Source organism: Somniosus microcephalus, chromosome 2, assembly GCF_052327205.1.
Source record: "Somniosus microcephalus isolate GS21.2 chromosome 2, FLI_Smic_1.0, whole genome shotgun sequence".
Lineage (NCBI taxonomy): Eukaryota > Metazoa > Chordata > Chondrichthyes > Squaliformes > Somniosidae > Somniosus > Somniosus microcephalus.
Genome location: NC_140988.1, coordinates 344729593 through 344756487, shown reverse-complemented (window position 1 = coordinate 344756487; position 26895 = coordinate 344729593). Strand labels below are relative to the sequence as shown.

Genomic DNA, 26895 nt, shown 5'->3' with positions numbered 1-26895 from the left:
CTCCCCTGCGACACTTCCCCCGGCTCTCCTCCAGGGAAGACGTGTCCCCTCCATTGGCATCCCCTGGCGTGGCTGAGGGTTCCCCTGATGGGCCGCCTTCCTCTTCCTCCTCCTCCTCCTCCTCTTCCGAGGGGCTGTCACTGGCAGCTTCAGGGACCTCCTCCTCACCATCTGAAAGCAGGAAGGCACAAGAGTAGCTTTAGAGTGAGGAGAGGGCGTCAGCGAGGGAGGCATGAGTGGTGGCATTCGGCGCATTGGTCGGACAGTGGCAAAGGATGTAGATCTGAAGCACAAGTGGGACGAGAGAGGTCCAAAAGGTGATGTCCTTACCATTGGTGCCCAGAACAGGGTCGGCATCTCCAGATGCAGCGGGGCCAATCACCCGGGCACCCATGAGGCTACCCACGCGCTCTTCAAGGTCACTGAGCTGCTGGATCTGGGGACGGCCTCCCCCGGTCACAGTCCGGCTCTTCTGATTGTGTGCCAGCTTGGCCTGCAAGAGAAAGGACGGCCTCTAAGTACAGTGTGGTGCCCTGATCTTGTGTGCACTGCCTCCCATGGTCGAATAGCTTGGCCAGTGTGTAAAGTGCAGAATGTGCAATTGATGTTCATGCCAGTCCCATAGCTGCTGGATGAGGGCTGGCCATTAGGGCTTTTAGGTCCCTTTGCCCATAATGTGAGGTGCACATGCAAGGATGAGGAGGACACTGGAAAGGGGACTCACCCTGACAATCCTTGTGAGGTCATTGAACTTTTTCCGGCATTGGACACCGGTCCTGGGGACCTCGCTGTTGGATGTGACCCTGTGGGCAACCTCCTTCCAGGCTTTCCTGTAGACGCTGGTGGCAGGCTTCTTGCCACTGTCCGGGAACAAGAGTTTGCGTCTCCTCTCCAAAGCCCTAACCAGCACCCTCAAATCATGGCCAGTGAAGCGCTGCGCTCGTTCACGGGCCTTCTGCATCTTTCCCGGCGCTATTTCTGTTCAGCAGCAGTGTTTAGGCCTAGCTGGAGGGCTGCAGTGTCCAGGGCGTGGCAGCAGACGAACTCGACCATTCCCCCTTTAAGAGCTGGCCGGCGCCAGGGTGTCTGCTGACAATCAAGAAATGACCGCACCTGCGCTGCGCCCGGCCTCGGCAGTTTAGCTCAGCACCGCCGGCTTTGCGCCTAAAGATAGTTGTGTAACACCAGTTTTAGCGCTCGAGCAAACTCTTAGGGCGAAGCTACTGAATATCGGCGAAGTGGCCTCGACTTTGCGCCGGACGCAAACTTTAGCGGCCGCCCGACTTTTCCGCCCCAAAAGTGGCTATACTGAATTTCTAGGCCTATATGTTTCAGGTGCTGCTCGTCCACGAGCCATCTCGCCAAGAACTGCAAGGTGGATGCAAAATGCACTGAATGTGAAAGTGATCGGCACGTTTCAGCACTACACCCAGGCCCAGCTCCTTGGAAGTCAGAAACGCCTCCTCCCGCATCAGAGCACGGCGGGGAGAGAGAGGGAGCTGCTGGTACGGAGATTACATCCAGGTGCACCGAGGTGTGTGGAGAAGGAGTGAGCGCAAGAGCATGCTCCAAGATATGCCTCGTTAATGTGTACCCTGTAGGACGTCGTACACTAGAGAACAAGCCATCTCAGGTGAGCACACTCAAGACTTCCATCTTGGAGAATGGTCGTCCAAGCTACCTTACCCCATGCAGTGGACAGATCCGCGTGGTGTTTGACTCCAGTGCACCATATCAGGGAGTCTCTCTCAACGACGTACTCCTCACAGGGCCTGATCTTAACAACAGCCTCTTGGGAGTGCTCATGAGATTCAGGAAAGAGCCCGTCGCCATCACTGCCGATATCCAGCACATGTTTCATTGCTTCGTGGTGAGAGAAGACCACAGAGACTTCCTCCGCTTCCTGTGGTATCGGGACAATGACCCTAATAGAGACATTGTGGACTACAGAATGCGTGTCCATGTCTTTGGGAATAGTCCATCCCCTGCTGTCGCCATATACGGACTAAGGAGGGCTGCCAAGGAAGAAGACGACGACTTTGGCAGTGATGTGAGAGGGTTCATCGAACGAGAGTTCTACGTCAACGACGCACTGAAGTCATTCCCGACCGAAGCAGAGGCCATCAGTACCCTCGGGCGAGCCCAGGAACTACTTGCACTATCCAACCTCAGGCTGCATAAGATAGCCTCTAACAGACCAGCAGTGATGGAGGCATTCCCCCCTGAAGATCGTGCTAAGGACGTCAAAGACCTAGACCTCTTCACTGATGACCTCCCCCTACAGCGTAGCCTAGGGGTGTCATGGAACATAGCAACAGACACGTTCACGTTCCAAGTCCTAGATGCCAAGAAACCCTTCACACGTAGAGGAGTGCTCTCTACAGTCAACAGCCTATACGACCCTCTCAGCTTCTTAGCCCCTGTCACCATACAAGGCAGGCTGCTCCTCAGGGAACTCTCCACACGCGCTGAAGAGTGGGATTCACCTCTCCCTGAAGAGATGGAAGCAGAGTGGGACAGATGGAGAGACTCACTCCAAGACTTACAGGAGATCCGAATACCTCGCTGCTATTCGTCTTTCTCTCCCTTAAATGCCCAATTCAAAGAGCTTTGTGTCTTTGCAGACGCATCCGCTAAGGCCATTGCAAGTGTGGCTTATGTGAAGGTCACCACTCAAGAAGGACAAAGCAAAATCGTCTTCGTCTTTGATAGAGGCAAGTTGGCGCACCAGCCAGACCTCACCATACCCAGATTGGAACTGTGCGTAGCAGAACGCAACCTACCCCCTCACAGCAGTCTACGGAAGCTGCATCCTATCGTCGACACCAACGGACTGTCTCTGAGGTGGTTCTTCTTTTGTCGCCAGAGGACTCCAGTGACAAGTAGAGTTCGGACTATGTGGAGTCGTTAATGACCCCAGACGGGGAGTGTTCTGGACCGATGGACATTTTTACATGCAATAGCACCCTCTGGTGGCGGTTATTGTGTTAACAGTTTGTAAGCTGGAAAGGTCATCTGTTCCTTTCTTCCTGTGTGAGGTCATTTGACCTTTGTTCCTTTCTTCCTGTGAGAGGTCATTTGACCTTCTTACCTTTCTTCCTGTTGACCCCAGGAAGCAGTTTTACCAGGAAGAACCTGACTTAAGTAATGGAGAATTCCATGAGGGATTTTCAATCCAGTGTAATCTGACTTCATATGTTAGGCCAAACGCAATATCTGTGAGTATCTTTAGTTCTTAGCATAATAGCAATGTTGTCAGAGTAATATTTTGATAATACTATGTTTGTAAAAGGTTAATATTTAATAGTTACGGAAGTTAGTTCAAATGTTAGTTAGTTATACAATTAGTCTATTCTACTGTTGTAAATATGTTTATATCTTGTGTAATATCGAATGTGTAGTACTCAGTTTATGTACAAAACATACTTTGTCTTTGTTTACAGTTTCACAAATTTGTTCAAGTAAAAGCTTCAAAACAGCAACCGCTTCAGGAAGAATTATTATGAATGAGTGTTTAACTTGCTGGATAGCTAGATAGGAGCACGTCTAGCGCGGCCAGTACAGTACCTTTACAAGTAAAAGTATATTTAGGACAGAGTGAGAGGTTATATAAGTCAGATTGTATGGTTATACCAACCAGTTACAGGCAGAGTGTTACTTAATTGTACAAGTTGTCTGAGATCCAGGAAGGTGAGAGTCAAGGCAACTAGTTTAAATACATTCACTATTGCATTAAGCCGGAACAGAGGATCTGAGTGGAACAGATAACCCTGACACTCAGAAGGCTCATCAACTCAAAGTTCCAGAAGCTAACTCTGCCATTTATGGCGAGAAAGAAAACCAACCACGCTGCTCATAAGGACAAGATCATATAAACTCTGGAAACATTGCTAAGAAAAAGAAAGATTTGCATTTCTATAGCGCCTTTCACAACCTCAGGACGTCCCAAAGTGCTTTACAGCCAATGAAATACTTTTGAGGTGTAGTCACTGTTGTAATGTAGGAAACGCAGCAGCAATTGCACACAGCAAGCTCCCACAAACATCAATGTGATAATGCCCAGATAATCTGTTTTTGTTTTTGTTATGCTAATTGAGGAATAAATATTAGCCAGGACACCAGGGATAACTCCCCTGCTCTTCTTCGAAATAGTGCCATAGGATCTTTTACGAGAGAGCAGACAGGGCCTTAGTACTGCACTTGAGTGTCAGCCTAGATTTTTGTGCTCAAGTCTCTGGTCTGGGACTTTGAACCCACAACCTTCTGACTCAGAGGCGAGAGTGCTACCCACTGAGCCATGTCTGACAAGAACCAGCACATAGGCCCTAATCTATTTAATAGACTGGCTAACCAATGTCAGCCAATAATGTCTTAATCCTAACTTAATCTCACCAATTTGCAGTAGTCGCAGACTGATCTCAACTATAGTTTGATATTTAGCCATCCAGTTAATGCTGAACTACAGTGATACACTGAACTGCCTTTACAACCTGTTATTCAATTCAGGCCCTAAGCTCTGGAATTCCCTACCTAAACTGCTCCGCCTCGCTACCTCTCTTTCCTCCTTTAAGATGCTCGTTAAAACCTACCTCGCCTGCCCTAATTTCTCCTTATGTGGCTCAGTATCAAATTTTTTTCTTATAACACTCCTGTGAAGCGCCTTGGGATGTTTTACTATGTTAAAGGCGCTATATAAATACAAGTTGTTGTGGTTGTTAAGTAACTCTGTCTATGAAATATTTGTTTTTCCAATTGCAAGGTAACCTTGCCTATAAGTATTTCTATCCATTAATTGTTTGTATTCTCAATGTTTAAATAAAATTTTGGTTTGTTGTCAACAAATAGTTGTTAGTGGATGCCTTGTTGTGACTTCTTTGATGGTTTGGCAAGAAAGGGTTAATTCATTCACTCAGTAGAAAGTGGGTATTCTAATTGGGGGTTGGCAAGGTGAACTCAAATTCAATCTGAAATGGGCAATGTAAGACAGTTCAGCGAGCCAAACTTAGGTCAGTCACTCCTAGACCTAAGTTGGTTGGTAAGCCCCAAAGGGTTACTTAGTGAGGAGTTAAGGGGAAAGGGGTTAAAGATTTATCTGGTTCCTTGACACATATTTGTCAGGATACATACATAGCACCACAGCAACATTAGTGGTGGGAGGACTGAATTGAAATGACATGTACGTATAATGGTAATTTTAACAAGCTTTACAGCATACCCATTAGAAGTAATATAATCAGGTATAACTTCAGGCATTACCAAGTGTCACAGGTCGTGTCAAAATCATGACACAAAAAGAAGTAAGTGTGGCAACAGGAACTGCATGCAGCTGCAAGGAGATGAATATATTTTAGATAATAAACTCTGACCATTGTCAGAAATCATCATAAATTAGTTCAGATGTTATATTATGCAAATATTTTTATCTCTTCCCTCTCTGAAGGTAAAAACTGGAAATCAATAAGAAATTGGTTGCAGGAGTAGAAAGCAGTAGGTATTTGTTAGGGGCATTGGTCAGGCTGTGAGCAACAGAGCTAAACTCTAGCATCAGAGGACTGAGCCCTGGTAACATTTGCGCTGTACCCCCTCCAAGGCCAATATATCTTTCAATGCATCATTTCCCACTTGTGTATTCCAACCCCCTGAGATAAAGGCCAACGCTCCATTAGCCCTTTTGATTACTTTTTGTGCCTGTGCACTAGCTTTTAGTGGTTTGTGTACATGGACACCTTTGTTCCCTTTATTCCTCCACAGTTCCTAGTCTGTCACCATTAAGAAAATGTTCTGATTTGTCTTTCTCGGATCCAAAGATAACCTCAGACATTGAGCTCCATCTGCCATAGTTTTGCCCACTCTGTATCCCATTGCAACTTCCTGCTTCCATCCTAACAATTTATTGTGTCTCTTAACTTAGTGTCATCTACAAATTTAGATATACATCTCTCTATTTATTCACTCAAGTCATTAATATAAATGGTGAATAATATAATTATATGGTTAGATACAGAGAAACTATTTTGTCTGGTGAAGGAGTCCAGAACAAGGGGGCTTAATCATAAAATTAGAGCTTGGCCAGTTAGGAACTAAATCAGGAAGCATTTTTCCACACAAAGGGCAGTGGAAACTTAAACACTCACCTTCATAAGACTGTCGATGCTGGGTCAATTGAAATTTTCAAGACTAAGAGCAATAGTTTTTTGTTAGGCAAGGGTATCAAGGGATATAGAGCAGGCAGGCAAATGGAGTTAAGGGACAGATCAGCTATGAACTAATAGAATGAAAGATGAGACTCAAGGGGCTGAATGGCCTGCTCCTGTTTCTATGTTCTGTTTGTTAAATATTATACTTTGGCTTGCTCAAAAGCTGAATAGACATTGCTGTACTAGCTAAATACTACAGATAACTATTAAAATGTCAAAGAAAATTCAGTGCCCACAATTTTTAAAATATTCAGCATTTAGAGGCAGCCAGTTCAATTGTTATTTGTTAAAATTCAAACAAGTTGGACTCATATGGTGAAGGCAATAATTAGGGCTCAAGACCTACTGGTATCTTGCTAGATTTTTGCCCAGTCTGAAATCCATCCCTCTCATATGTTGCATTCTTTGTTTTAGTACTGTTACCTTGGAATGAACTTGTTCCTTTGATCTTTGAAAGTTAATCTCTGGACCAGAAGATCAAAGGAATAGCTAAAAACCAATAATTTCAAGCAATAAAGATGAGATAGCACTATATCTGTGAATTTTATAATGAGTGTCTATCCTAATAACTTAACGGTTTTACTATTGGTTATTAACATGAATTGTATTAAAAGATTGTGGACCTGGGAGTTAGTTGGTCTAAAGTTCAAGGATAGACTTCTTGGACAACAGTTGCCACTTATCAACAACACTTCTATGCTTAAAACTTTTGGTAGATTCTACTGTATGTGTCAGCCCAAATGCAGACTGAAGAATATAATCTGATATGGGGATTTCTTTGTAGCTATAAGTTGGCAACAAGTGAATTTCATACAAGCATCATAAAGACTGGTTTGTGCAGAAGAAATATGTCATGGGCTCCCTTAAATTCCTCCCACAATGCCCATTCACAACCCTCTGCATGCCTTTCACTGTAAGACCTCCAGCAACACAGTGGCCCCAAATTTCTGCACTCACAATATAAGTTGGCCAAGAATGCAATAGAGGAGGTGGGAAATTGCCCAGATCCCAGATATGCCAGGCTCCAGCCCCAGCCTCGAGTTTCTGCTGGGACTTGTTTGGGGTGGAACCTCCATCTGCTTCAAACATCTGGGAGGAGATCGAGCCAGGAAAGGGAATTCCCATGCTGGCTCCAGTCTCCATAATCTTATGAGGCCCTTCTGCTGGGATGAGCACAGCATACTTCAGCGGCAGAAGTGGGGCCCAGCTAGGGGACAAGGCCTCAGTCCTTGCCTGAACCCCCTAAAATTCCTGTCAACATAATGCTTTTCAGCCCCCTCATAAAGGGGGCCATCAAAATGACTGGTTGTACCAGACGCAAAATGAGCGACTGGCCACTGCTGCTTTCTCCACCCATTCCCCTATCTTCCGGTGGCACCCAAAACACATCGAGAGCAGCATGAGTGCCCGCCACTGCCATTTTAATTAGACACATTCCCCCTGGCCTCAGTTACTACAATTAGATTCAGTGCCCTGGGCTAAAAAGAACTATCTGCCAGAGTTACCGCTCCTGGTTGCTATCCAGTGACTCATGTTGTAAAGTGCAAATTACGCAAGAGCAACATTGGCCTTGGCTGTCATGCCCTCCATGTGTAAGTAGCCTGCTGAAGCTCACAGGTTCACACATGAAGAATAACCATTTGGGCAGGGTACCAGAGAGGGGAGAAATGGAAAAGGAGGAAAGAGGAAAATCATCAAAAAATGAACTGAATCTTGATGACAAAAAATATTACATTTGGGAAACTCTAGTCAGATGTAGTGTATTGCCTTTCAGGTTCATTTTGTTTACCTCTAAAATTAACTGAAATTACCACTCAACTTCAAATCTGCTTAAAATAAATATGGATAAGGAAGTAACTTGTGTCACTTACCCATTCGCCCATCCTGAGGTGGACTTATTAATGATAGTCTGGTTGGACCCATAGATGCATCAGACTGTGCACATGGCAAAAAGATCAAAAGTAAAGGAAATACAGTTCAATATTAGATCATCCTTTCTTAAAACAATATTGTAATTTCCCCTAACAAGCAAAAGTTGCTAATGGCAATTGAACTTAAACAGGCTAACACTTTTGCTAAAATAGCGAGGAATTCTAGAAAACACGTTAAGTATTTGTACTTAACAGCCATATTTCATGAATCACACCATCCATTACATCTTTTCTGTATGGAGATGCTATGACTGGTAACTTTCAACAAGCAGGTTCCTGGACGTTTGTGGTACTGTATGATCGGTAATGCATCAAGTGCCCTATGTTTTACCTTATATTAGGTTGTGTACACTTACCTTTCCTGATGGACTAGGTCTTGCATCAATCTCCATTTTGTGTGACCTGATTGGAAATCATCAATTAAAAGGCTGACCAAATGATTTGCATAAAATATTTAGCTCTTTTCCTGTCAAAAAGCACTTTAAAAGTATAAATGCTAATGGTGCTGAATAGAAGTATGAAAACATATTCAACTACAAAATATTTATGCATTTGAGTGTTGTTAAAAATAATTTCAAAGTACAAGCTTCAGTTTTCATTCTAACATTATTTAGTATGGTTCCCCCTTGCAGCACAATGCTTTGTTTTCAGAAAAACACACCATTTTTAAGACAACATACATTTCAGTCATGGATGGTCTTGATTGTAGGACTGAAGAGTATATCCCTGACTTCATTAAAGGTGCTAAAGAATAAAAAAAGGCTCGGATGTTAGCATTTGAAGAAGCAATATGTACAGTACTGAGCAGCTCTTTCACAACAAAACAAGAAAAGTGTAGAAAATGTGCATAAAATAAATGAATAAACATCAAAATTAACAGAATGGAAGCAGATGTTAGTTGCTGTGGAAACTCAAGTTACCCGTTTCCTATAAAGTACCAAGTGCTCCCAGTCTTTTGTCAAAATGAAGAAATGATTCAATTTGTTTTACTGTAGGCTCATATCCAATGGAAATGGAATGGAAAAAGTATTAGATTTGATTTAGAAAATGCAGAACTTATTTTTTTTTAGAATTAATTAGAACTTATTTCTACAATGATGAGATATATAATAATTACTTATCATAGCAATTCCTGTTGCCTGAGTGTAGTGTATGTAACTGTTCTACCTTTAAGAGAACTATTGTATGTAACCGTTCACCTTTAAGAGAACTATTTTAGGTGTGGCACTACTTTATCTTGGCTGCTGTATACTGTAATACCGACGGTGACCACACCGGTATATAAGTGCTGTGTCAGGATTTATTGGGCAGATTCGCCCTGACCTTCGAATAGTAAAGTCCTGTTAAAGTTACTCTTGTAGTCTGTGTATTAATTCGCCATAATACCTACAGACTTTACAGTGGCGACGAGTTCGATCTTACCCTGTGGCAACAATACTTCCGAAGCAGTTAACGAGCGTCGAGAAGAGGCACCCGCCCTCGTCGTTCTGCTGAGAGAAAACTCGAGTCTGCAGAGCAAGGAAGAAGGAAGAATTCAGACACGAAGCCTTCCATCAGCAACAGGCACTGATTGTCCCTTCTGCCACGGTGGTGAGTGAGCCGATCAGCACGAGAAGCAAGTCGGCCACGGTGACTGTGAGTAAAGGGAAAATAAAAAAATAAACGGAGGATAAGGGCGGTGAACTCGACCACGGTCGGGGGAAAGGAGCTGGACAGAAGTCGGGCCCAGAGGCGCTGAGACTAGGGCAGCGTGGAGCACGGAAGCCGCGGTACAAGCGGGCTGGGAGACGCAACGGCGTCGTGAGACAGCTAGACCGCGACCGGCGAAAAAGGCCAGGCAGCTACCGAGGCCACGAGGCGCTGCGACCGGGATCGTAAGGCGCGGGAAGATATAAAAATAAATAAACCGCGGGGAACTCAGCCGCAGCCGGGGAGGAAAGCACCGGACTGCGAGAGGGCTGGGAGGCGCGATTGGAGTGAAAAAGGCCGGGCAGCGACCGAGGCCACGAAGCGCTGCGACCGGGATCGTAAGGCGCGGGAAGATATAAAAATAAATAAATCACGGAGAACTCAGCCGCAGCCGGGGAGGAAAGCACCGGACTGCGAGAGGGCTGGGAGGCGCGATTGGAAGCCGCTGAGGGAGAGACAGAGCCCGAGCGAGCGGGAGAGACAGAGCCCGAGCGAGGGAGACTGAGCGAGATCCAGCCAGTGGCTGAAACTGTTCGCCGTCAACGGGTTGTACCCAGCGCCGGTTGCCCTGCCGAGAAAAGGGAACAACAGAGCCCGAGCGAGGGAGACTGAGCGAGATCCAGCCCAGCGGCTGAAACTGTTCGCCGTCAACGGGTTGTACCCAGCGCCGGTTGCCCTGCCGAGAAAAGGGAACAAGGAACGCACTGAAGCTGACGCGCAGGCTGCGAACCCCGAAAGCCAGCGGTCGTCGCCCGAGGGAAAAGCTTACCCCTCCCGCCAGGGGAAGAAACGCGGGAAGCCGCCAGTAGGCGGGGAAGACGACAGAAGCGGGAAACCGCCATTTTGAAAGTGGGCGGGGGAAGAAGACAAGCGCGGGAAACCGCCATTTTGAAAAAAAAAAAGTTAAAGAAAAATTTCGTGTTTGTTTCGCAGAAAGATAGTGAGAGATAGTGAAGATGCCTAAGCATGGTAACATCAACAACTTCGATTCCGAGGTGGAAGATTGGGCCACGTACGTAGAACGTATCGAGATATATTGTGAGGCCAATAAGATAGCAGATGATGATAAAGCTCTCACCTTATTAAACGCAATGGGGGCAAAGACATACGGGCTATTGAAGCATCTTCTATCACCAGCTAAACCGGCGGATCAGACTTTCGCTAATATTGTTGCTGTCCTGAAGGATCATTTGAACCCCACACCACTGATGTTGGCGGAACGATTCAAATTCTATGCGAGAACACAACGGAAAGAGGAAAGCAACGTGGAATACTTGGTCGAACTGCGTAGACTAGCGAAATACTGCCAGTTTGGGGAAAATCTGACAGAGGCATTGAGAGACAAGTTCGTGTGCGGGTTGTCGAAGGAAGGAACACAAAAGCGTCTGCTAGAAGAGAACGATCTCACACTTGATAAGGCTGTCCTTATTGCAGCATCGCACGAAGCCGCAGCGAGAGGCACAGCGGAAATGCAGCTGAAGGCAGCGGTACTCAGTGTGGATCAAATTACTTCGGGTACATCGAAATGTTATCGTTGTGGGAAGACAACACACGACCAGAACCAATGCTGGTTTAAAAACCAGGAATGTAGAAAATGTGGCAAACTTGGTCACATAGCTAAGGTATGCCGGTCAGGAAAGAAGACCAACAACAACAAAAAAAAGTCACCGCAGGAAAAGTACAATAAGGTACATAAGGTGGCTGAGAAGAGTTCAGATGAACAGAATTCGGATTCAGACCCAACCGTTCAGGAACTGGGTAGTCTGAGAATTCACAATGTGAGTAAGGAAGCTGACCTGCAAACTATCTGGGTCATGCTAAAAATAGCCGGAGTCCAAGTGAAAATGGAATTGGACACAGGATCAGCCCTATCAGTCATAAATCGAAGGGATTACAACCGGCTATTCTCACACATACCCTTGAGAGATACCAAGATCGTATTGCAGACATACACGGGGCAGAAAGTATACCCCATGGGAAAGATAAAAGTCAAGGTGAGAGACAGGGGCAAAGAACACCAAGGAATGTATTTATATGTACTACCTGAGGGAGGTCCACCACTTCTGGGACGGGAGTGGATCTGGGAAATAAACATGGAATGGCACTATTTAAAAGCAATAATGAGTGAGAACTCGGTGAAGACAATCAGCTCAGACTCTGAAACGGATGACGATACGACCAGCCCAGGTGCGAAAGACAAGTTTAAAATGGACTTGCTGACTAAGGTTGGAAAAACGAAGGAGTGCATAAATGCTTATGCTTCAGAGGAGAACGAAGTTTCAGAACAGAATTCCACTGAACAACAACAACATAGTTTGACAGAGAATTCTGAGTCTGTCCAGTTTACAGATATGCACAATTCTGAGGAACACCGGGCTCAAACTCAACTCCATTTCAAATTACAACAGCAATTAGAACAATTGAGTTGCCGTCTCGAACAAGAGATGAAAGCAATGAAAAAGTTCTGTGACACAGAGTGGGAGAACCTGGAAAGACAACAGAAACAGCTGATGGAGAAAAAGGAGCAGGAGCACACAAACCGTCGGGGCAAGGAGGCCAAACGAATCAAAGCTGATTCGGTTTCAGAAGGTGCGTGCTTTAATCTGGTGGAGCAAGAGGTTCAGCAACTGAAAGCGCTTGTTAGCGGATTGCAGGCAGAAAAGACTGATTTGGTCGCCATGAACTCCGAGCTCCTACTGAAGTTGGGTGCAGCATCACCGGACGATTCAAGTGGGGAAATTCGAATGGTGGAGGCTGCGGATGATGGCGAAGTAGAAACAGCAAAGGAGCCCCAGGGCAAGGTTATAAACAGCCCTGCAGCTACTGGGAAACGTATGAGGTCAGAAGAGTTAACGGTCAGCCAACTCTTTCATATGCTGAAGGACAAGACTCTGAAATGGGAACAAATTGAACATGAGTTTAAATCTTCAAAGGAGAGGGGTTTGGAGTTAACGGTCAGCCAACTCCTTCATATGCTGAAGGACAAGACTCTGAAATGGGAACAAATTGAACAGGAGTTTAAATCTTCAAAGGAGAGGGGTTTGGAGCTCCCAAAAGTTATTGAAATAGCTGAGGTTGCAACACAGACTGAGAAGATGGCAGCAGAGCAACCCTTGGATGCCAAAAGTACGCTGACTCACGTCAATGTTGAACAACAGAAGGTTGAAACAGCTGCTGCAGTAGAGGGATTGAATAGTCCGATCAACCAATCTCCGAATGAAGTTGAAGTATTGAAATCACAAATGACGTCATTAGTAAAAGACTTGCAGGAAGCCCAGAAAAAGCTGGATGAAGCTGAACGCCGGAAGAAGTCTCTCCAGGAAAGATGTCTGGATTTGGAACAAAAGCTGGCTAATGTCCAGCTGGGTATGGAGGAAATAGAAGACCCTCTCACTGGCCTAGCTCAAGATGACACCGAATATTACCATGATCTGTTGGATGACATCGAATATTACGATGACCTGTTCTGCCCAGCTTGTGATGAAAACTCCCAAAGTGCAGAAACCATGAAGAATCACAAAAAGTCTAAGGAACATCGGGAGATGGTGGCGCTACTACGGAAAAAGGAGGATGAGAAGGAGGAACTGTGCATGCAGCTGGCAGCTGACAGTGGAGCCCAGAGAGTCTCCAAGAAGCAGAAAAGGAAAAGACGAAGCAGAAGATGATGATCATCTGGACCATCATCATCACTACTAGATCACGCACGGGGTCCCTTCGAACGGAGCCAAATCAGTTTGGAAGTAGAAAAACTTCCCAAGGTACTCAAGTTTTTACAAGCCAACAATGCTGGTTCAGAAGGACGGAAGTTCAAGCTGTTAAGTCCAGTGAAGGACTATTGGATGAGTCACTCCAGCAACGTGAACCGACTACACCACAGGGAACTGCTACACCACTGCGGTGTTGTCAGGACCGAGTCAAGAAGCACGGAAGGCGCATCCACCGAGATTGAATCTGTGAACTGTTTTCCGCAGAGACTGAATCTATGAACTGTTTCCCGCAGAGACTGAATCTGTGAACTGTTTCTGCAGAGACTACATCTGTGAACTGTTTTAACATGAAGTTGGATATATGTTATGATGTTATGTTTAATGGGGAATAAGTATGTTGTAAGCTAAAAAGGGAGGATTGTAGTGTATGTAACTGTTCTACCTTTAAGAGAACTATTGTATGTAACCATTCACCTTTAAGAGAACTATTTTAGGTGTGGCACTTTATCTTGGCTGCTGTATACTGTAATACCGACAGTGACCACACCGGTATATAAGTGCTGTGTCAGGATTTATTGGGCAGATTCGCCCTGACCTTCGAATAGTAAAGTCCTGTTAAAGTTACTCTTGTAGTCTGTGTATTAATTCGCCATAATACCTACAGACTTTACACTGAGGATTTCCTCCACACATACATTTGGATTTAGCCTATTTATAGCCAGAATATCAGAACCTATTTAAAAGGTCACAAACGCCCTCCTCAAGCTCCACCCTACATAAATTTCAACTCATCCAGAATTCTTTTGCTTCTATCCCATCCTATATTAAGACCCACACACCTATCACCCCTGTCCTCACTAAACTGCACTAGCACCCCAGTGCATTATCTTCAAAATCCTACAGGTCTCACTCCAACCTCTGCAATCTTCTGTAGCTCTACATCCAAGCATGCGCCTTCTACTCTTCTGATTCTGACCTACTGAACGTCTACCACTCGCTCTGCTCCACCACAGGCATGCACTTAGGAATTCTGCTCACAACCCCTCCACCTTGCTACCTCTCTCTACTTTCAAAAGCCTCTTCAAAACCTACATTTTCAACCATGCCTTCAGTCACCTCCGCTAACTTTCTTCTACCATTTCCAGCTCAGTGCCCTCCAATATCCTTGCAATGGTTTGGTATGTGAGCATATAATCTAGGCTGACATTCTAGTGCAGTTCTATGGGAGTGCTGCACTGTCGTCTTTCAGATGAGAGGTTAAACTGAAGCTCTGTCACCGTCTCAGATGGATGTAAAAGAATCTCTATTTGAAGCAGAGCAGAGGAGTTCTCCTGGTGCCCTGGTCAACATTTATCCATCAACCGAAATGACTAACACAGATTAGCTGATCATTTATTTCACTGCTGTTTGTGGACAAATGTTCTGTGCAAATTGGTTGCCATGTTTTTTTTTCCTTTTCCTGAAAAATCTCTGCTGTCTGTGAATCTGTGACATCTATTCAAGAGCAAGCTTGCAAAATGTTTACGTGTACACTAGGGGATAAAATGTTCACCTTCCGTGCTAAAAAAAGATGAAAATTGATGTCTAGCTGTAAATGTCACTAATTCTACCAAAGGATGGCACTCACATCCACCTCATTCTCTGCCAGTTACCAGGAGGAGTCTGGAAATTTGCAGTAGCTGTAATTTTCAAACTTCAAAAAACTAATAAAAGGATATTCGTCAGCATGCTTTGAACAGGCCAGCAGGTCTCAGATCGGGAATTTTGCAGTATTACAGGTGGCAATTCCAAGGACCGATAGACAAAAAAATTGCTCATGGTTGCTTCCTGACACATCACAATTGCGATGCCTCAAACTGAAAGCCAAAAATGGTCTGAAGATAAGGATATATGTTGTATCTTTGCTCCAGACACGTTGATTAACTCCAATATTAATGTAAGTGGCAAAATAGGTTATTTAAATTAAACATAATGGAAAAACATAGAAAATGTTTTACAAGACTTTAAAAAAATGCAAACAGCTATAACGCTAATTCCTAGGGGATGTAAAAACAGGAAGAACCTTGGGAAATGCCTCCCTAGTTTTATAAGTTAATCACGCAAGCCCCTTAAAGGGTATATAAATGACAAAATGCCCAGTAATCCAGCTGTGGAGCAATGTGATTGTCATGTGTAATTACTCAATGAAAAGTGAGGAAATCTCCTACCCTGGGAAACCATGTCATAGGTTTAAAAATCTGGATTTACAGCCTTTAGCTTGGTTTCCTGTGGGCAGCTGTCACTGAAGTAGCCTAGCAGGGAGGGAGATCAGGTGTCCATTGAAGTAAGGGATTTCATATATTTACTGAAACATCCAAAAAAACCTGTTCAGAATTTTATTTGTATAAAAATGGCAAGTACTTATAATAAGTGTTCCTACATGATCTTTATTTAGTGTGGAGAGGAAGCCATTTCATGGATTGTCTGGACACGTTAAATTTTATACATGGCCATATTACAAACAGATTTTTTTAAATCACTACATTAAAAAAAAAATCACTCATGTTTTTCAGATGATAATATGCAAAATTCTGCTTATGATGATGGAGAAGCTAAAAACAGTATTCCGTTCTTTGGGAAGTAGAGATTTTTTAGGACAGATGTAATAAAGCATGAGCTTTTACTTAAAATTCTAAGTATTTTTTTTCATAAACCACAGGTAAAGTCAACCAGTGCATTGCTAGTAATATTTAAATGGTTCAAATACTACTCTCCATTATGTGTCCTCAGTGCATGAGCTGTAAATCTAGAATCATTACCTAGAATCAGTATGTGGAAGACAGTTAAACATTCAGAATTTTGTGTACAATACAAACTGATGCATTTTCTTTTTGGAATAAACTGACTGTAAGAAGTACAAGACACGAGCAAAATCAAGGATATTTTATTTTTCATCTATACCCGGTGTATGGTCTGTAGTCCCCGTGGCCACAGCAACCACATGTCCTAGAGTACTAATACTAATACTAAGATGAATATACTTGTATTTTCACAAGTGTTCAATTTTGTAAAATTGTTTTGCTGTATAACTCTTGTGGGTTTCATTTATGCGAACCTATTCTGTGAAATCTCTGGTGATGTTCAAAATTGCCCCCTTCATTAAGGTGACTAATGCCAGATCTAACCAGGAGTTTAGTAATCATTCTTTTTAACCCTACCCCTTCCGCCTGATTAGCTCTGCATCAGTTTCTTCTGATTGGCTTTTAACAAGGCCTTAACCAGCAGAAAGCTAGGGCGGGGGTCAGTAACTTCTGTTAACCTATTTTGTGATGCGAAAAATACTTAATGAAAGGATCATCTGTAACCATTTCCTAATGTTCCTGTAATCCTATTTACGCACATCTACTTTTCATAAAAATTAATGTAAAGAGAAGAACGTGGCCACAATGGATGTTAAACAGCTAATCGAGGTTTACAGTGGATATTAAAGAAAAACAGCAAAAAAGGCACTGAGCCAATATTAAAGAACAAGCAGGGCCTCTTAAGGAAGAGAAATTGGAGGCAAAGCTAACAATATGGTAGGATTTATATATTTTTTTTAACATTTTCACTGCAGGAAATCTTCCCAGTCTTGCTAATCGGGGAATGTGAGTGGTAATTGTAATGTATATACCTTTAAGGGGAGAACTATGTTTTACAGCTCATGTATACTGCAGTACCGGCAGTGACCACACCTGTATAGAGCACTGAGTAGTAATCTGTACAGATCAGTTGCAGTGTGAGCCACGTTGAGTAAACACCTGTTGTGCCGTTCTCCGCAGTCTGTGTCTTATTATACACGGACACCACATTGGCGACGAGGCAAGTTCGAACCTACCTGCAACTCTGCATCACCTCCTGGGGATTCGTTCCTGGAGATCAGTGGATTGGAGGTCAAGGCCAGAGACTCGGGCGTCGACCACGGGCAACCGCCCAGTCATCCAGCAGAGACTTGAGAATTGCGGGGGAGGCTGTCGAGAGCCAGGCTTGGCTTTCCAGTCGAGGTGGTCCAGCGAAACGGGCTGGCAACAGGTAGTGCGCAGACCCTTCCCGGACAGCGGCGGGCTAGAGCCCGACCGAGCGGCACAGCAAAGGGCCGAGCAGCGTCGACGGGGGAGAGAGAGGGCAGAACGCACAGGGCGCAGCCGGTGTTCAGGGGCCGAGCAGCATCGGAGGGAGAGAGAGACGCGCAGAAACCCGCGAGGCGCCGCCATTGCCACGAGGACCGCCGAGAGCGGCGTTGGCAGCAGCGCAGGAGAAGCACGCGAAACCTACAGGGCGCCTCCATTGCCACGAGAACCGCCGGGAGCGGCGTTGGCAGCAGCGGGGGAGGAAGGAAAGCGCGGGTGATGCCATTTTAAACCACACCCAAAATGCCGAAGAGTGGCAGTATCACCGCATTTGACAATGAAGTCGAAGATTGGACTACATATGTCAAACGAATAGAGGTGTACGGCAAGGCAAATGAGGTGTCAGATGACAAGAAAGCGTCGGTATTGTTAAATTTAATGGGTGCAAAGACGTATGGTTTATTACGAAATCTAGTAACCCCAACGAAGCCAATGGAAAAGAGTTTTGAAGACATAGTAACGATACTAAAGGAACATTTAAACCCCACACCGCTGCTGATAGCAGAAAGATTCAAGTTTCACAAACGGAACCAGCATAAGGATGAAAGCAATGCTGATTATTTAACAGAACTGCGCAAACTATCGAAACACTGCCAGTTTGGAGCGGGACTGGCAGATACCTTAAGGGACAAGTTTGTGTGTGGGCTTCAAAGTGAAGGAACCCAGAAACGGCTTTTATCTGAAAAGCACCTTACACTGGAAAAAGCTTTCAGCATTGCGGTATCATATGAAGCAGCAGCACGGGGCGCTGCAGAGATACAACAGAGACCGCAAGAATATGGCACAAACGAAATGTCATATAGAACAGAGAAGTGCTATCGCTGCGGCAGAACAACACACGACTAGAATGATTGCTGGTTCAAAGACAAAGTGTGCAGACAGTGTGGAAAGGTAGGACACATAGCACGAGTCTGCAGGTCGGGAAAGAAAACCAGCAATAAGAAACCGACCAAAGGAAAGTACAAGAAGGTACATAAGATAACGGAGAATAGTTCAGACGAACAAAAGAGTGATAACGACTCCGAAAGCAGGGAACTGAGTTGTCTGAAACTACATAATGTGATCACAACAGAGGATCACCGAACCATTTGGGTCACTCTCAAGATAGCAGGAGTCCAGGTAAAGATGGAATTGGACACAGGATCAGCCCTAACAGTCATAAACCGATGGGACTACGAGCGGCTATTCTCACACATACCCTTGAGAGACACAAAAATTATTTTGAAGACATACACGGGGCAAAAAGTCTACCCCAAAGGAAAAATAAGGGTGACCGTTATATATAACGGTAAGGAAACACCAAAACTAGACCTGTATGTATTGCAAGATGGAGGACCACCATTACTGGGACGTGAATGGATCCGGAAAATACAACTGGATTGGCATTCCATACAGGCACTGACTGTGGCTGACATAAAGGATGACGACGTCACACCTGGGCGACTGTCAAAGATCCTAACTGACGCGAAAGAAGTGTTCCAGCAAGGACTCGGAACACTGAAAGGCATGACAGCGACGATTAAAATTGAAGAAAACGCAAGCCCAAAATTTTTTAAGGCCAAACCGGTATCTTATGCGATACGCCCAGCCGCCGAAGCAGAGCTGGAGAGTCTGGAACGTTCAGGTGTACTGTCCAAGGTAGACTGGAGCGAGTGGGCTACACCCATCATCCCTGTGATGAAAAAGTCGTTGAGCAGCACGCCTGGGGAACCAAGGAAGGTTCGCATCTGTGGGGACTTTAAGGTAACAGTGGACCCGGTCCTTCACACTGTACAATATCCACTTCCGCAGATTGAAGATATTTTCGCCTCGCTATCTGGAGGGAAACGCTTCACTAAGATTGATCTGGCCCAGGCGTATCTGCAAATGGAGGTAGAAGAAGCATCAAAAAAATACCTCACAATCAGCACCCATAAAGGTCTCTACCAATACAACCGGCTGGTATTCGGGGTAGCATCAGCTCCGGCTATTTGGCAGAGGGCAATGGAACAAGCCCTGCAAGGGATCCCAGGGACCCAGTGTTATTTGGATGACATCCTGGTCACGGGCGAAAATGACAGTGATCACCTTGCCAACCTGGAGCAGGTGTTCACTAGATTGCAGGAATATGGGCTCCGAGCTAACCGCCCCAAATGCGAGTTTTTTAGAAAACAGATCTCGTATTGTGGCCACGTTATCGACAAAGAGAGGTTACATAAGTCCCCAGAGAAGATTGAGGCAGTAGTCAAGGCTCTAGCACCGGAAAATGTGTCACAACTGAGGTCGTTCCTCGGGCTGGTAAACTACTACTGTAAGTTCTTGCCAAATTTGTCTACAATACTACACCCACTGAACATCCTACTGCAAACTGGGGTGCCATGGAAGTGGAGTGACGAATGTAGACAAGCTTTCCAGAAGAGCAAAACACTAATCACATCGAAAGAGGTATTGGCCCATTACAACCCAGCATTACCAATTCGGTTGGCATGTGATGCGTCACCCTACGGCATTGGAGCGGTGCTGTCGCACAAATTCTCGGACAGCTCAGAGAGGCCAATAGCCTTTGCGTCACGATCACTAACCTCAGCCGAGCGTAACTACGCCCAGATTGACAGGGAGGCCCTCAGCCTAGTGTGGGGAGTGAAAAAGTTCAATCACTATCTGCACGGGCAGAAATTCACCTTGCTGACTCATCACCAGCCTCTTGTCTCCATTTTTAATCCGAAGAAGGGCGTTCCGGTGATGACTGCGCAACGACTACAAAGATGGTCACTTTTTCTAGGGGCGCACCACTATGAGATTGAATATAAGGGCACGAAACAGTATGGAAATGCTGATGGGCTATCACGCCTGCCACTGCCTGCTGCGGAGGAAGCACCAGCAGTGGATCCTGTCGAAATATTCCATTCGACTATAGTTGAATACCTACCGGTAACTAATGCTTGTATCGAAAAGGAAACCCGAAATGACCCGACACTGTCTCGGGTATATGATTTGACGGTGAAGGGATGGCCAGCACATGGCGACTCACTGTTGCCAGCATTCTCAACAAGGAGAGAACAGCTGTCAGTGTGCCGGGGGACCTTGATGTGTGGATCCCGAGTGGTAATTCCACCCAAGTTAAGGGATAGAGTGCTCAATGAGCTTCATGAGGGTCATCTGGGAGGGGTAAAAATGAAAAGCCTAGCCAGGGCTTATGTGTGGTGGCCGGGAATCGATAAACAAATCGAGGACCTGACCAAGAGCTGCTCAGGATGCCAGAAAGTCCAAAATGCACCACCACAGGCCCCTCTGCACCCATGGGAGTGGCCCTCATCTCCATGGCAATGGGTGCATATTGATTTTGCTGGTCCATTCATGGACTCAATGTTTTTAATAGCCGTGGATGCGCACTCGAAATGGCCTGAGGTCATCAAAATGTCCTCCACCACCACGGAGAAAACTATTGCAGTCCTACGGACCATTTTTGCCAGGAATGGCTTGCCAGAACAGATTTGCTCTGACAACGGACCACAGTTTGTGTCCGTAGAGTTCCAGAGGTTCTTGAAAAAGAATGGGGTAAGGCATTACACATCCGCCCCGTATCATCCAGCCACAAATGGATTGGCTGAGAGGTTCGTACAAACCTTTAAGAAGGCAATAAAGGCTATGTACAATGACAACATTCCGCTGCAGCACAAGGTGGACAATTTCCTGTTCGCCTACCGGAATGCGACACATGCAGTCACCAACCAGGCCCCAGCCATGATGTTCTTTAACCAAAGGTTAAGATCTCGCCTGGATTTGCTCAGACCAAACGTACGAAGAGGTGTTGAGAGTAAGCAATTCCAGCACATCCATGAGAAGCCAACAAGGAGCTTCAATGTAGGGCAACCAGTCTTGGCCCGCGACTACCAAACAGAAAAATGGCAGCCAGGAACGATATGCACACGGCAGGGCCCACTAATGTACACAGTGGACGTTGGGGAGAGCATCGTGAGATGCCATGCTGACCAGATCCTAGAGTCACAGGAACAAGTCAATCCCATGCCTCGCCCATACGTACCTGGTGATGAACCCGACGTACAGGTCGCATCTACCCCAGAAACAGTAGCATCGGAAGCTGATGAACCAACCGACGACAGGGGGCCAGAATCGCCTCCGCACCAAGAGCAAGACACTTGGGAAAGGCGCTATCCAGAAAGGATCAGGAAGCCTCCCCAAAGACTGAATATATAAATAGACTATTTTCAGCTAATGTTGCATGTTAAAAGTGTTAATTGTAATTAGTTTGATATTTAATTGTTAAATGAGTGTTATGGTACTGTTAATCTAAAAGGGGAGGAATTGTAATGTATATACCTTTAAGGGGAGAACTATGTTTTACAGCTCATGTATACTGCAGTACCGGCAGTGACCACACCTGTATATAGCACTGAGTAGTAATCTGTACAGATCAGTTGCAGTGTGAGCCACGTTGAGTAAACACCTGTTGTACCGTTCTCCGCAGTCTGTGTCTTATTATACACGGACACCACAGTAAGGATGGGTCCAGACTCATGAAGAAAATAGTGAAGTGCTTACTAGAGAAACTGGAGAACTTGAATATTCATAAAACTCCAGGAGTGCTGAAAGCATCCAAGAATACTTAAAGAAACAAGAGCAGAAGTAAGAATGTGTTTGGTAAGGTGGGGTACCAGAATACTGGAAAATAGCTATTATTCTAACGTGAAAATGTCATGATTCTGGCAATTATAGGGTTGATTAGTTTGGCATCAACACCTGGAAATATTGGAGTAAAAGAGGCATTTAAAGAACACCTATTAGGATTAAAGGCGAGAAATCAAAACTACTGTGCAACATGTCAGAAAACCAAACCAACACGCAATGCATTATGAAGATTTACTGGATAATGGGATTGTGGATATTGTACAACCTGATTTTCAGTAATAATCTGACAAGGTCTTTTACAATCCTTGTAGTTACAGAGCTAGGTCATGGGATCAAAAACATACTTGTAAACAGAATCAGAGAACAGGAAACAGAGAGCAGTTAGCAATGGTAATAGATCTAACTGGGCAGTGCTAAATAGGAAAAGCCCTTAGTAATTTGTCTTGGAAAACCTAGAGATAGAAATTCTTCTCTGTGATATTTTAAAAGAGTTGGTTAAACTGTTTGATCTAAAGTTAATTCGTTAAAAAAGTCACTCTAAAAAGCTTGGCTCAGTTGGTGGCACTTTTGCATCTGAGTCACAAGGTTGCAGTCCCACTCCATTGAGTGAGTTCAACAATGATAGTAGAGCAACAGGATATCTAGTAAAAGGCAAGTTCAAGACCAATATCAGGAAATACTGCTTCACAAAAAAGAATGGTTAATACCTGGAAAGATCTTCCGGGTAGGATAGAGGAGGCTGAAACTCTGGAATCAATCAAGAGGCAGTTGGATATCACAGAAACCCCACAGTGCAGATAGAGGCCATTTCGGCCCATCGAGCCTGCACCGACACATATCCCACCCGATCCCCGTAACCCCTACACCAACACATATCCCACCCTATCCCTGTAACCCCACGTATTTAATCCCCCTAACACTAAGGGTCAATTTTATCATAGCCAATCAACCTAACCTGCACATCTTTGGACTGTGGGAGGAAACCGGAGCACCCGGAGGAAACCCACGCAAACACGGGGAGAATGTGCAAACTCCACACAGACAGTCACCCGAGGCCGGATTCGAACCCAGGTCCCTGGCGCTGTGAGGCAACAGTGCTAACCACTATGCCACCGTGCTGCCCTTGTGATGAAGGAACTGTAGCGGGTGAAATTAAACTTTGCACAGAATGGGCAGCTGATCCACTATCGCCCATTTTGGAAAGGAAAATTAGGTAGGATCTATAACGTGCAGCCGATCCAGTATTGCCCATTTTGGTAAGGAATAAAGTTAAATTTCTACCCCTATATTTTGCATGGAAGAATGGGCTATATGTTCTGAATGGCCACCCTCATTTGTACTTACCTTTGTGAAATGAGTTTGGGCAGTCTCAACCCAGTTCCTACTGGGTCCACAACACAAAACTACCAATGATTCAAGCCAACTGCACACATTTGACAAATGCACTCTAAGAAGTTGTAAGGGTGGCTGGTATGGAATATAAAAAATCCATACTGAAACAGTATAGTTCTCCTGTGAGATTGAAAGATAAGGTACATTTCTGGGGCAGAGTAGGAGGAGCGTTACCCTGCATCTGTTCACACAATACTTGACCTGGCATAAACTGTAGATAATACCAGGGGCCAAAGTAGAAAGTGTTCAATTCTGTAGCACTGATATCACTCACTCTAATAAGCAGAAAAAAATAATCATTATCCTTGCCACCCCCCAAAAATAACATTTACAAGTCCATAAGTGGGGTATTGTGTCCAATTTTAATCACTATACCTACAAGAGGATGTAGAGGCAGTGGTTAGGATTCAAAAAAGGGTTATATCGATGGTTCCAGGTTTTAGATTATTGAGCTATAGAAAGGCTAAGAAAGTTAAATAGGTTTTCAAAAGAAAAAAGGACAGCATAATATTATCTGGTACATAAGTCAGACCGTCACCAGATTTCAGTGACCCTCAGACATGTGAGTATAATGTATCCAGCAGTATCAATGATCTTTTCCTATTTGGTTGCTCCACATAAGTGACCCACGTCTGACTTTTACACCAGTACGACCAAATACATTGGCCTAGAAATTCAGTTGGGCGCGCCAGCCGTTAGCGCCTTAGGAGGAGTAGATCTCGAGCGCTAGGCGCTTATCGCCCGGGCGCAGCGCGATCTGCGCCTCTCCCCAACTTCAGGACACATTTAGCGCCGGTGCAAAGTCTTAGCGCGCGCCCTGCTGCGCGCGCAGATCATGACGTCATTTAATAGTGCAACGCCCTTTGTGAGCCCCAACCCGGAACTTCACTCGCGCCGGCCCATTGTGCGCCGGGCGGCCCGAGCGACTGTGAAGTGGAACGGTACACAGGCCAGCCGGGCCGCGGGGAGCGCAAATTAAAGGGCACTTACCCAGCAGTATAAAGGCCAGCCATTTTGCAGCATTCACTCTTGTGCAACGGTTTTTTGGACAGAGACCAAGGAGGAGAGTTTACTGGTTTGGACCAACACTTGGACAGGTATTTTTGGCTCAGGCCAGAGCTTACCAATTATCTTTGCCTTCATTCAGAGCTCAGTGTTTGCCAGCATATAATGGGGGCTGCATTGGGTGGCAACGCTGAATTTCAGCCTTATGCCAGAAGGGCTTACAGACGCCGTGAGAGAGTGGCAGCCCTGGCTAGACGCAGAGGGGGCAACAGGCGTCGCCAACTGAGGCCTTACCCACGCAGGGTATACCGCCAGCAGACCTCCTATCTGACCATGTCTGCCGCGATGCGTGTTAGGAGGCTGCGATTCCGAAGGGAGGTGGTTGCAGACATCTGCCGGCTGCTTCAGAGAGATCTGCAGCCACAGCTGATGCGCAGGACGTCTCTGTCGGTGGCAGTGAAGGTGACGGTGGCTCTCAACTTCTATGCCTCCGGCTCCTTCCAATCCGCAACTGGGGACATCGCTAACATCTCCCAGTTCGCCGTGCATTGCTGCATCCGCCAGGTGACCGAAGCCCTTTTCAGAAGGAGACATCAATTCATCTCCTTCCCCATGACCCTGGACAAGCAGCAGCAGCATGCAGTGGGGTTTGCAAGAATAGCGGGCTTCCCCATGGTGCAGGGCGCCATTGACTGCATGCATGTGGCTTTGCGGGCACCTCTTGAGCATGCCGAGGAGTACCGCAACCAGAAGGGCTACCATTCCCTCAATGTACAGCTGGTGTGTGACCACAGGCAGCGCATCCTAGCTGTCAATGCCCGCTTTCCAGGCAGCAGCCACGATGCCTTTGTCCTGCGACAGACAACTGTGGCTGACATGTTCCAGGCACAGCCTCCCCCAAGAGGATGGCTTATCGGGGACAAAGGCTATCCTTTGTGTACCTGGCTCATGACCCCGCTCCGCGCGCCCACGACCCATAAGAACATAAGAACATAAGAAATAGGAGCAGGAGTAGGCCAATTGGCCCCTCGAGCCTGCTCCGCCATTCAATAAGATCATGGCTGATCTGATCCTAACCGCCAATCCACTATGACAGGACTATCTCCTGAATCTAACAGCATTAGACACACGAAAACAGGAGCAGGATCAGGCTACACGGCCCCTGGGCCCGCTCCGCTACCCACAGGGCCGTGACCTATCCGAACCTAGACTCATGTCCAAATTCCTGCCCGCTCCCCGTAACCCTTAATTCCCTTTTCTACTAGGAAACTGTCTATTTCTGTTTTAAATTTATGTAATGATGTAGCTTCGACAGCTTTTTGGGGCAGCATATTCCATGGACCTACCACCCTCTGAGTGAAGTAGTTCCTCCTCATCTCAGTTTTGAAAGAGCAGCCCCTTATTCTAAGACTATGCCCCCTAGTTCTAGTTTCACCCATCATCTGGAACATCCTCCCTGCATCCACCCGATCCAACCCCTTCATAATCTTATATGTTTCAATGAGATCGCCTCTCATTCTTCTGAACTCCAATGAGTAGAGTCCCAATCTACTCAACCTCTCCTCATATGTCCATCCCCTCATCCCCGGGATTAATCGAGTGAACCTTCTTTGTACTGACTCGAGAGCAAGTATGTCCTTTCTTAAGTATGGACACCAAAACTGTATGCAGTATTCCAGGTGCGGTCTCACCAATACCTTGTACAACTGAAGCAATACCTCCCTATTTTTATATTCTATCCCCCTAGCAATGAAAGCCAACATTCCATTGGCCTTCTTAATCACTTGCTGCACCTGCATACTAACCTTTTGAGTTTCGTGCACCAGGACCCCCAGATCCCTTTGTACTTCAGTACTTTCAAGTTTCTTGCCATTAAGATAATAACTTGCTCTACGATTTTTCCTGCCAAAGTGCATAACCTCACACTTTCCAGTATTGTATTCCATCTGCCAAATCTCTGCCCACTTACTTAGCCTGTCTATGTCCCCTTGCAGGTTTTTTATGTCCTCCTCACTCACTACTTTCCCTCCCATCTTAGTATCATCTGCAAACTTTGACGTGTTACACTCGGTCCCCTCCTCCAAATCGTTAATATAGATTGTAAAGAGTTGGGGACCCAGCACTGACCCCTGCGGAACACCACTGGTTACTGATTGCCAGTCTGAATATGAACCATTTATCCCAACTCTCTGCCTTC

The 26895-nt window shown here is 45.5% G+C and overlaps 1 protein-coding gene across 2 annotated transcripts in view; it reads right to left on the bottom strand.

The window, feature by feature from the left end:
- Nucleotides 1–26895, bottom strand: part of rnf212 (ring finger protein 212) — a 171696-nt gene that overhangs the window by 50659 nt on the left and 94142 nt on the right. For both annotated transcript variants that reach the window (XM_085975479.1, XM_085975480.1), the window contains exons 9-11: nucleotides 8809–8872; nucleotides 8485–8530; nucleotides 8069–8132 (exon numbers count right to left, since the gene is read on the bottom strand). In XM_085975479.1, coding sequence (XP_085831605.1) covers nucleotides 8069–8132; nucleotides 8485–8530; nucleotides 8809–8872 — 174 coding nt within the window. The remainder of the gene's footprint in view (nucleotides 1–8068; nucleotides 8133–8484; nucleotides 8531–8808; nucleotides 8873–26895) is intronic.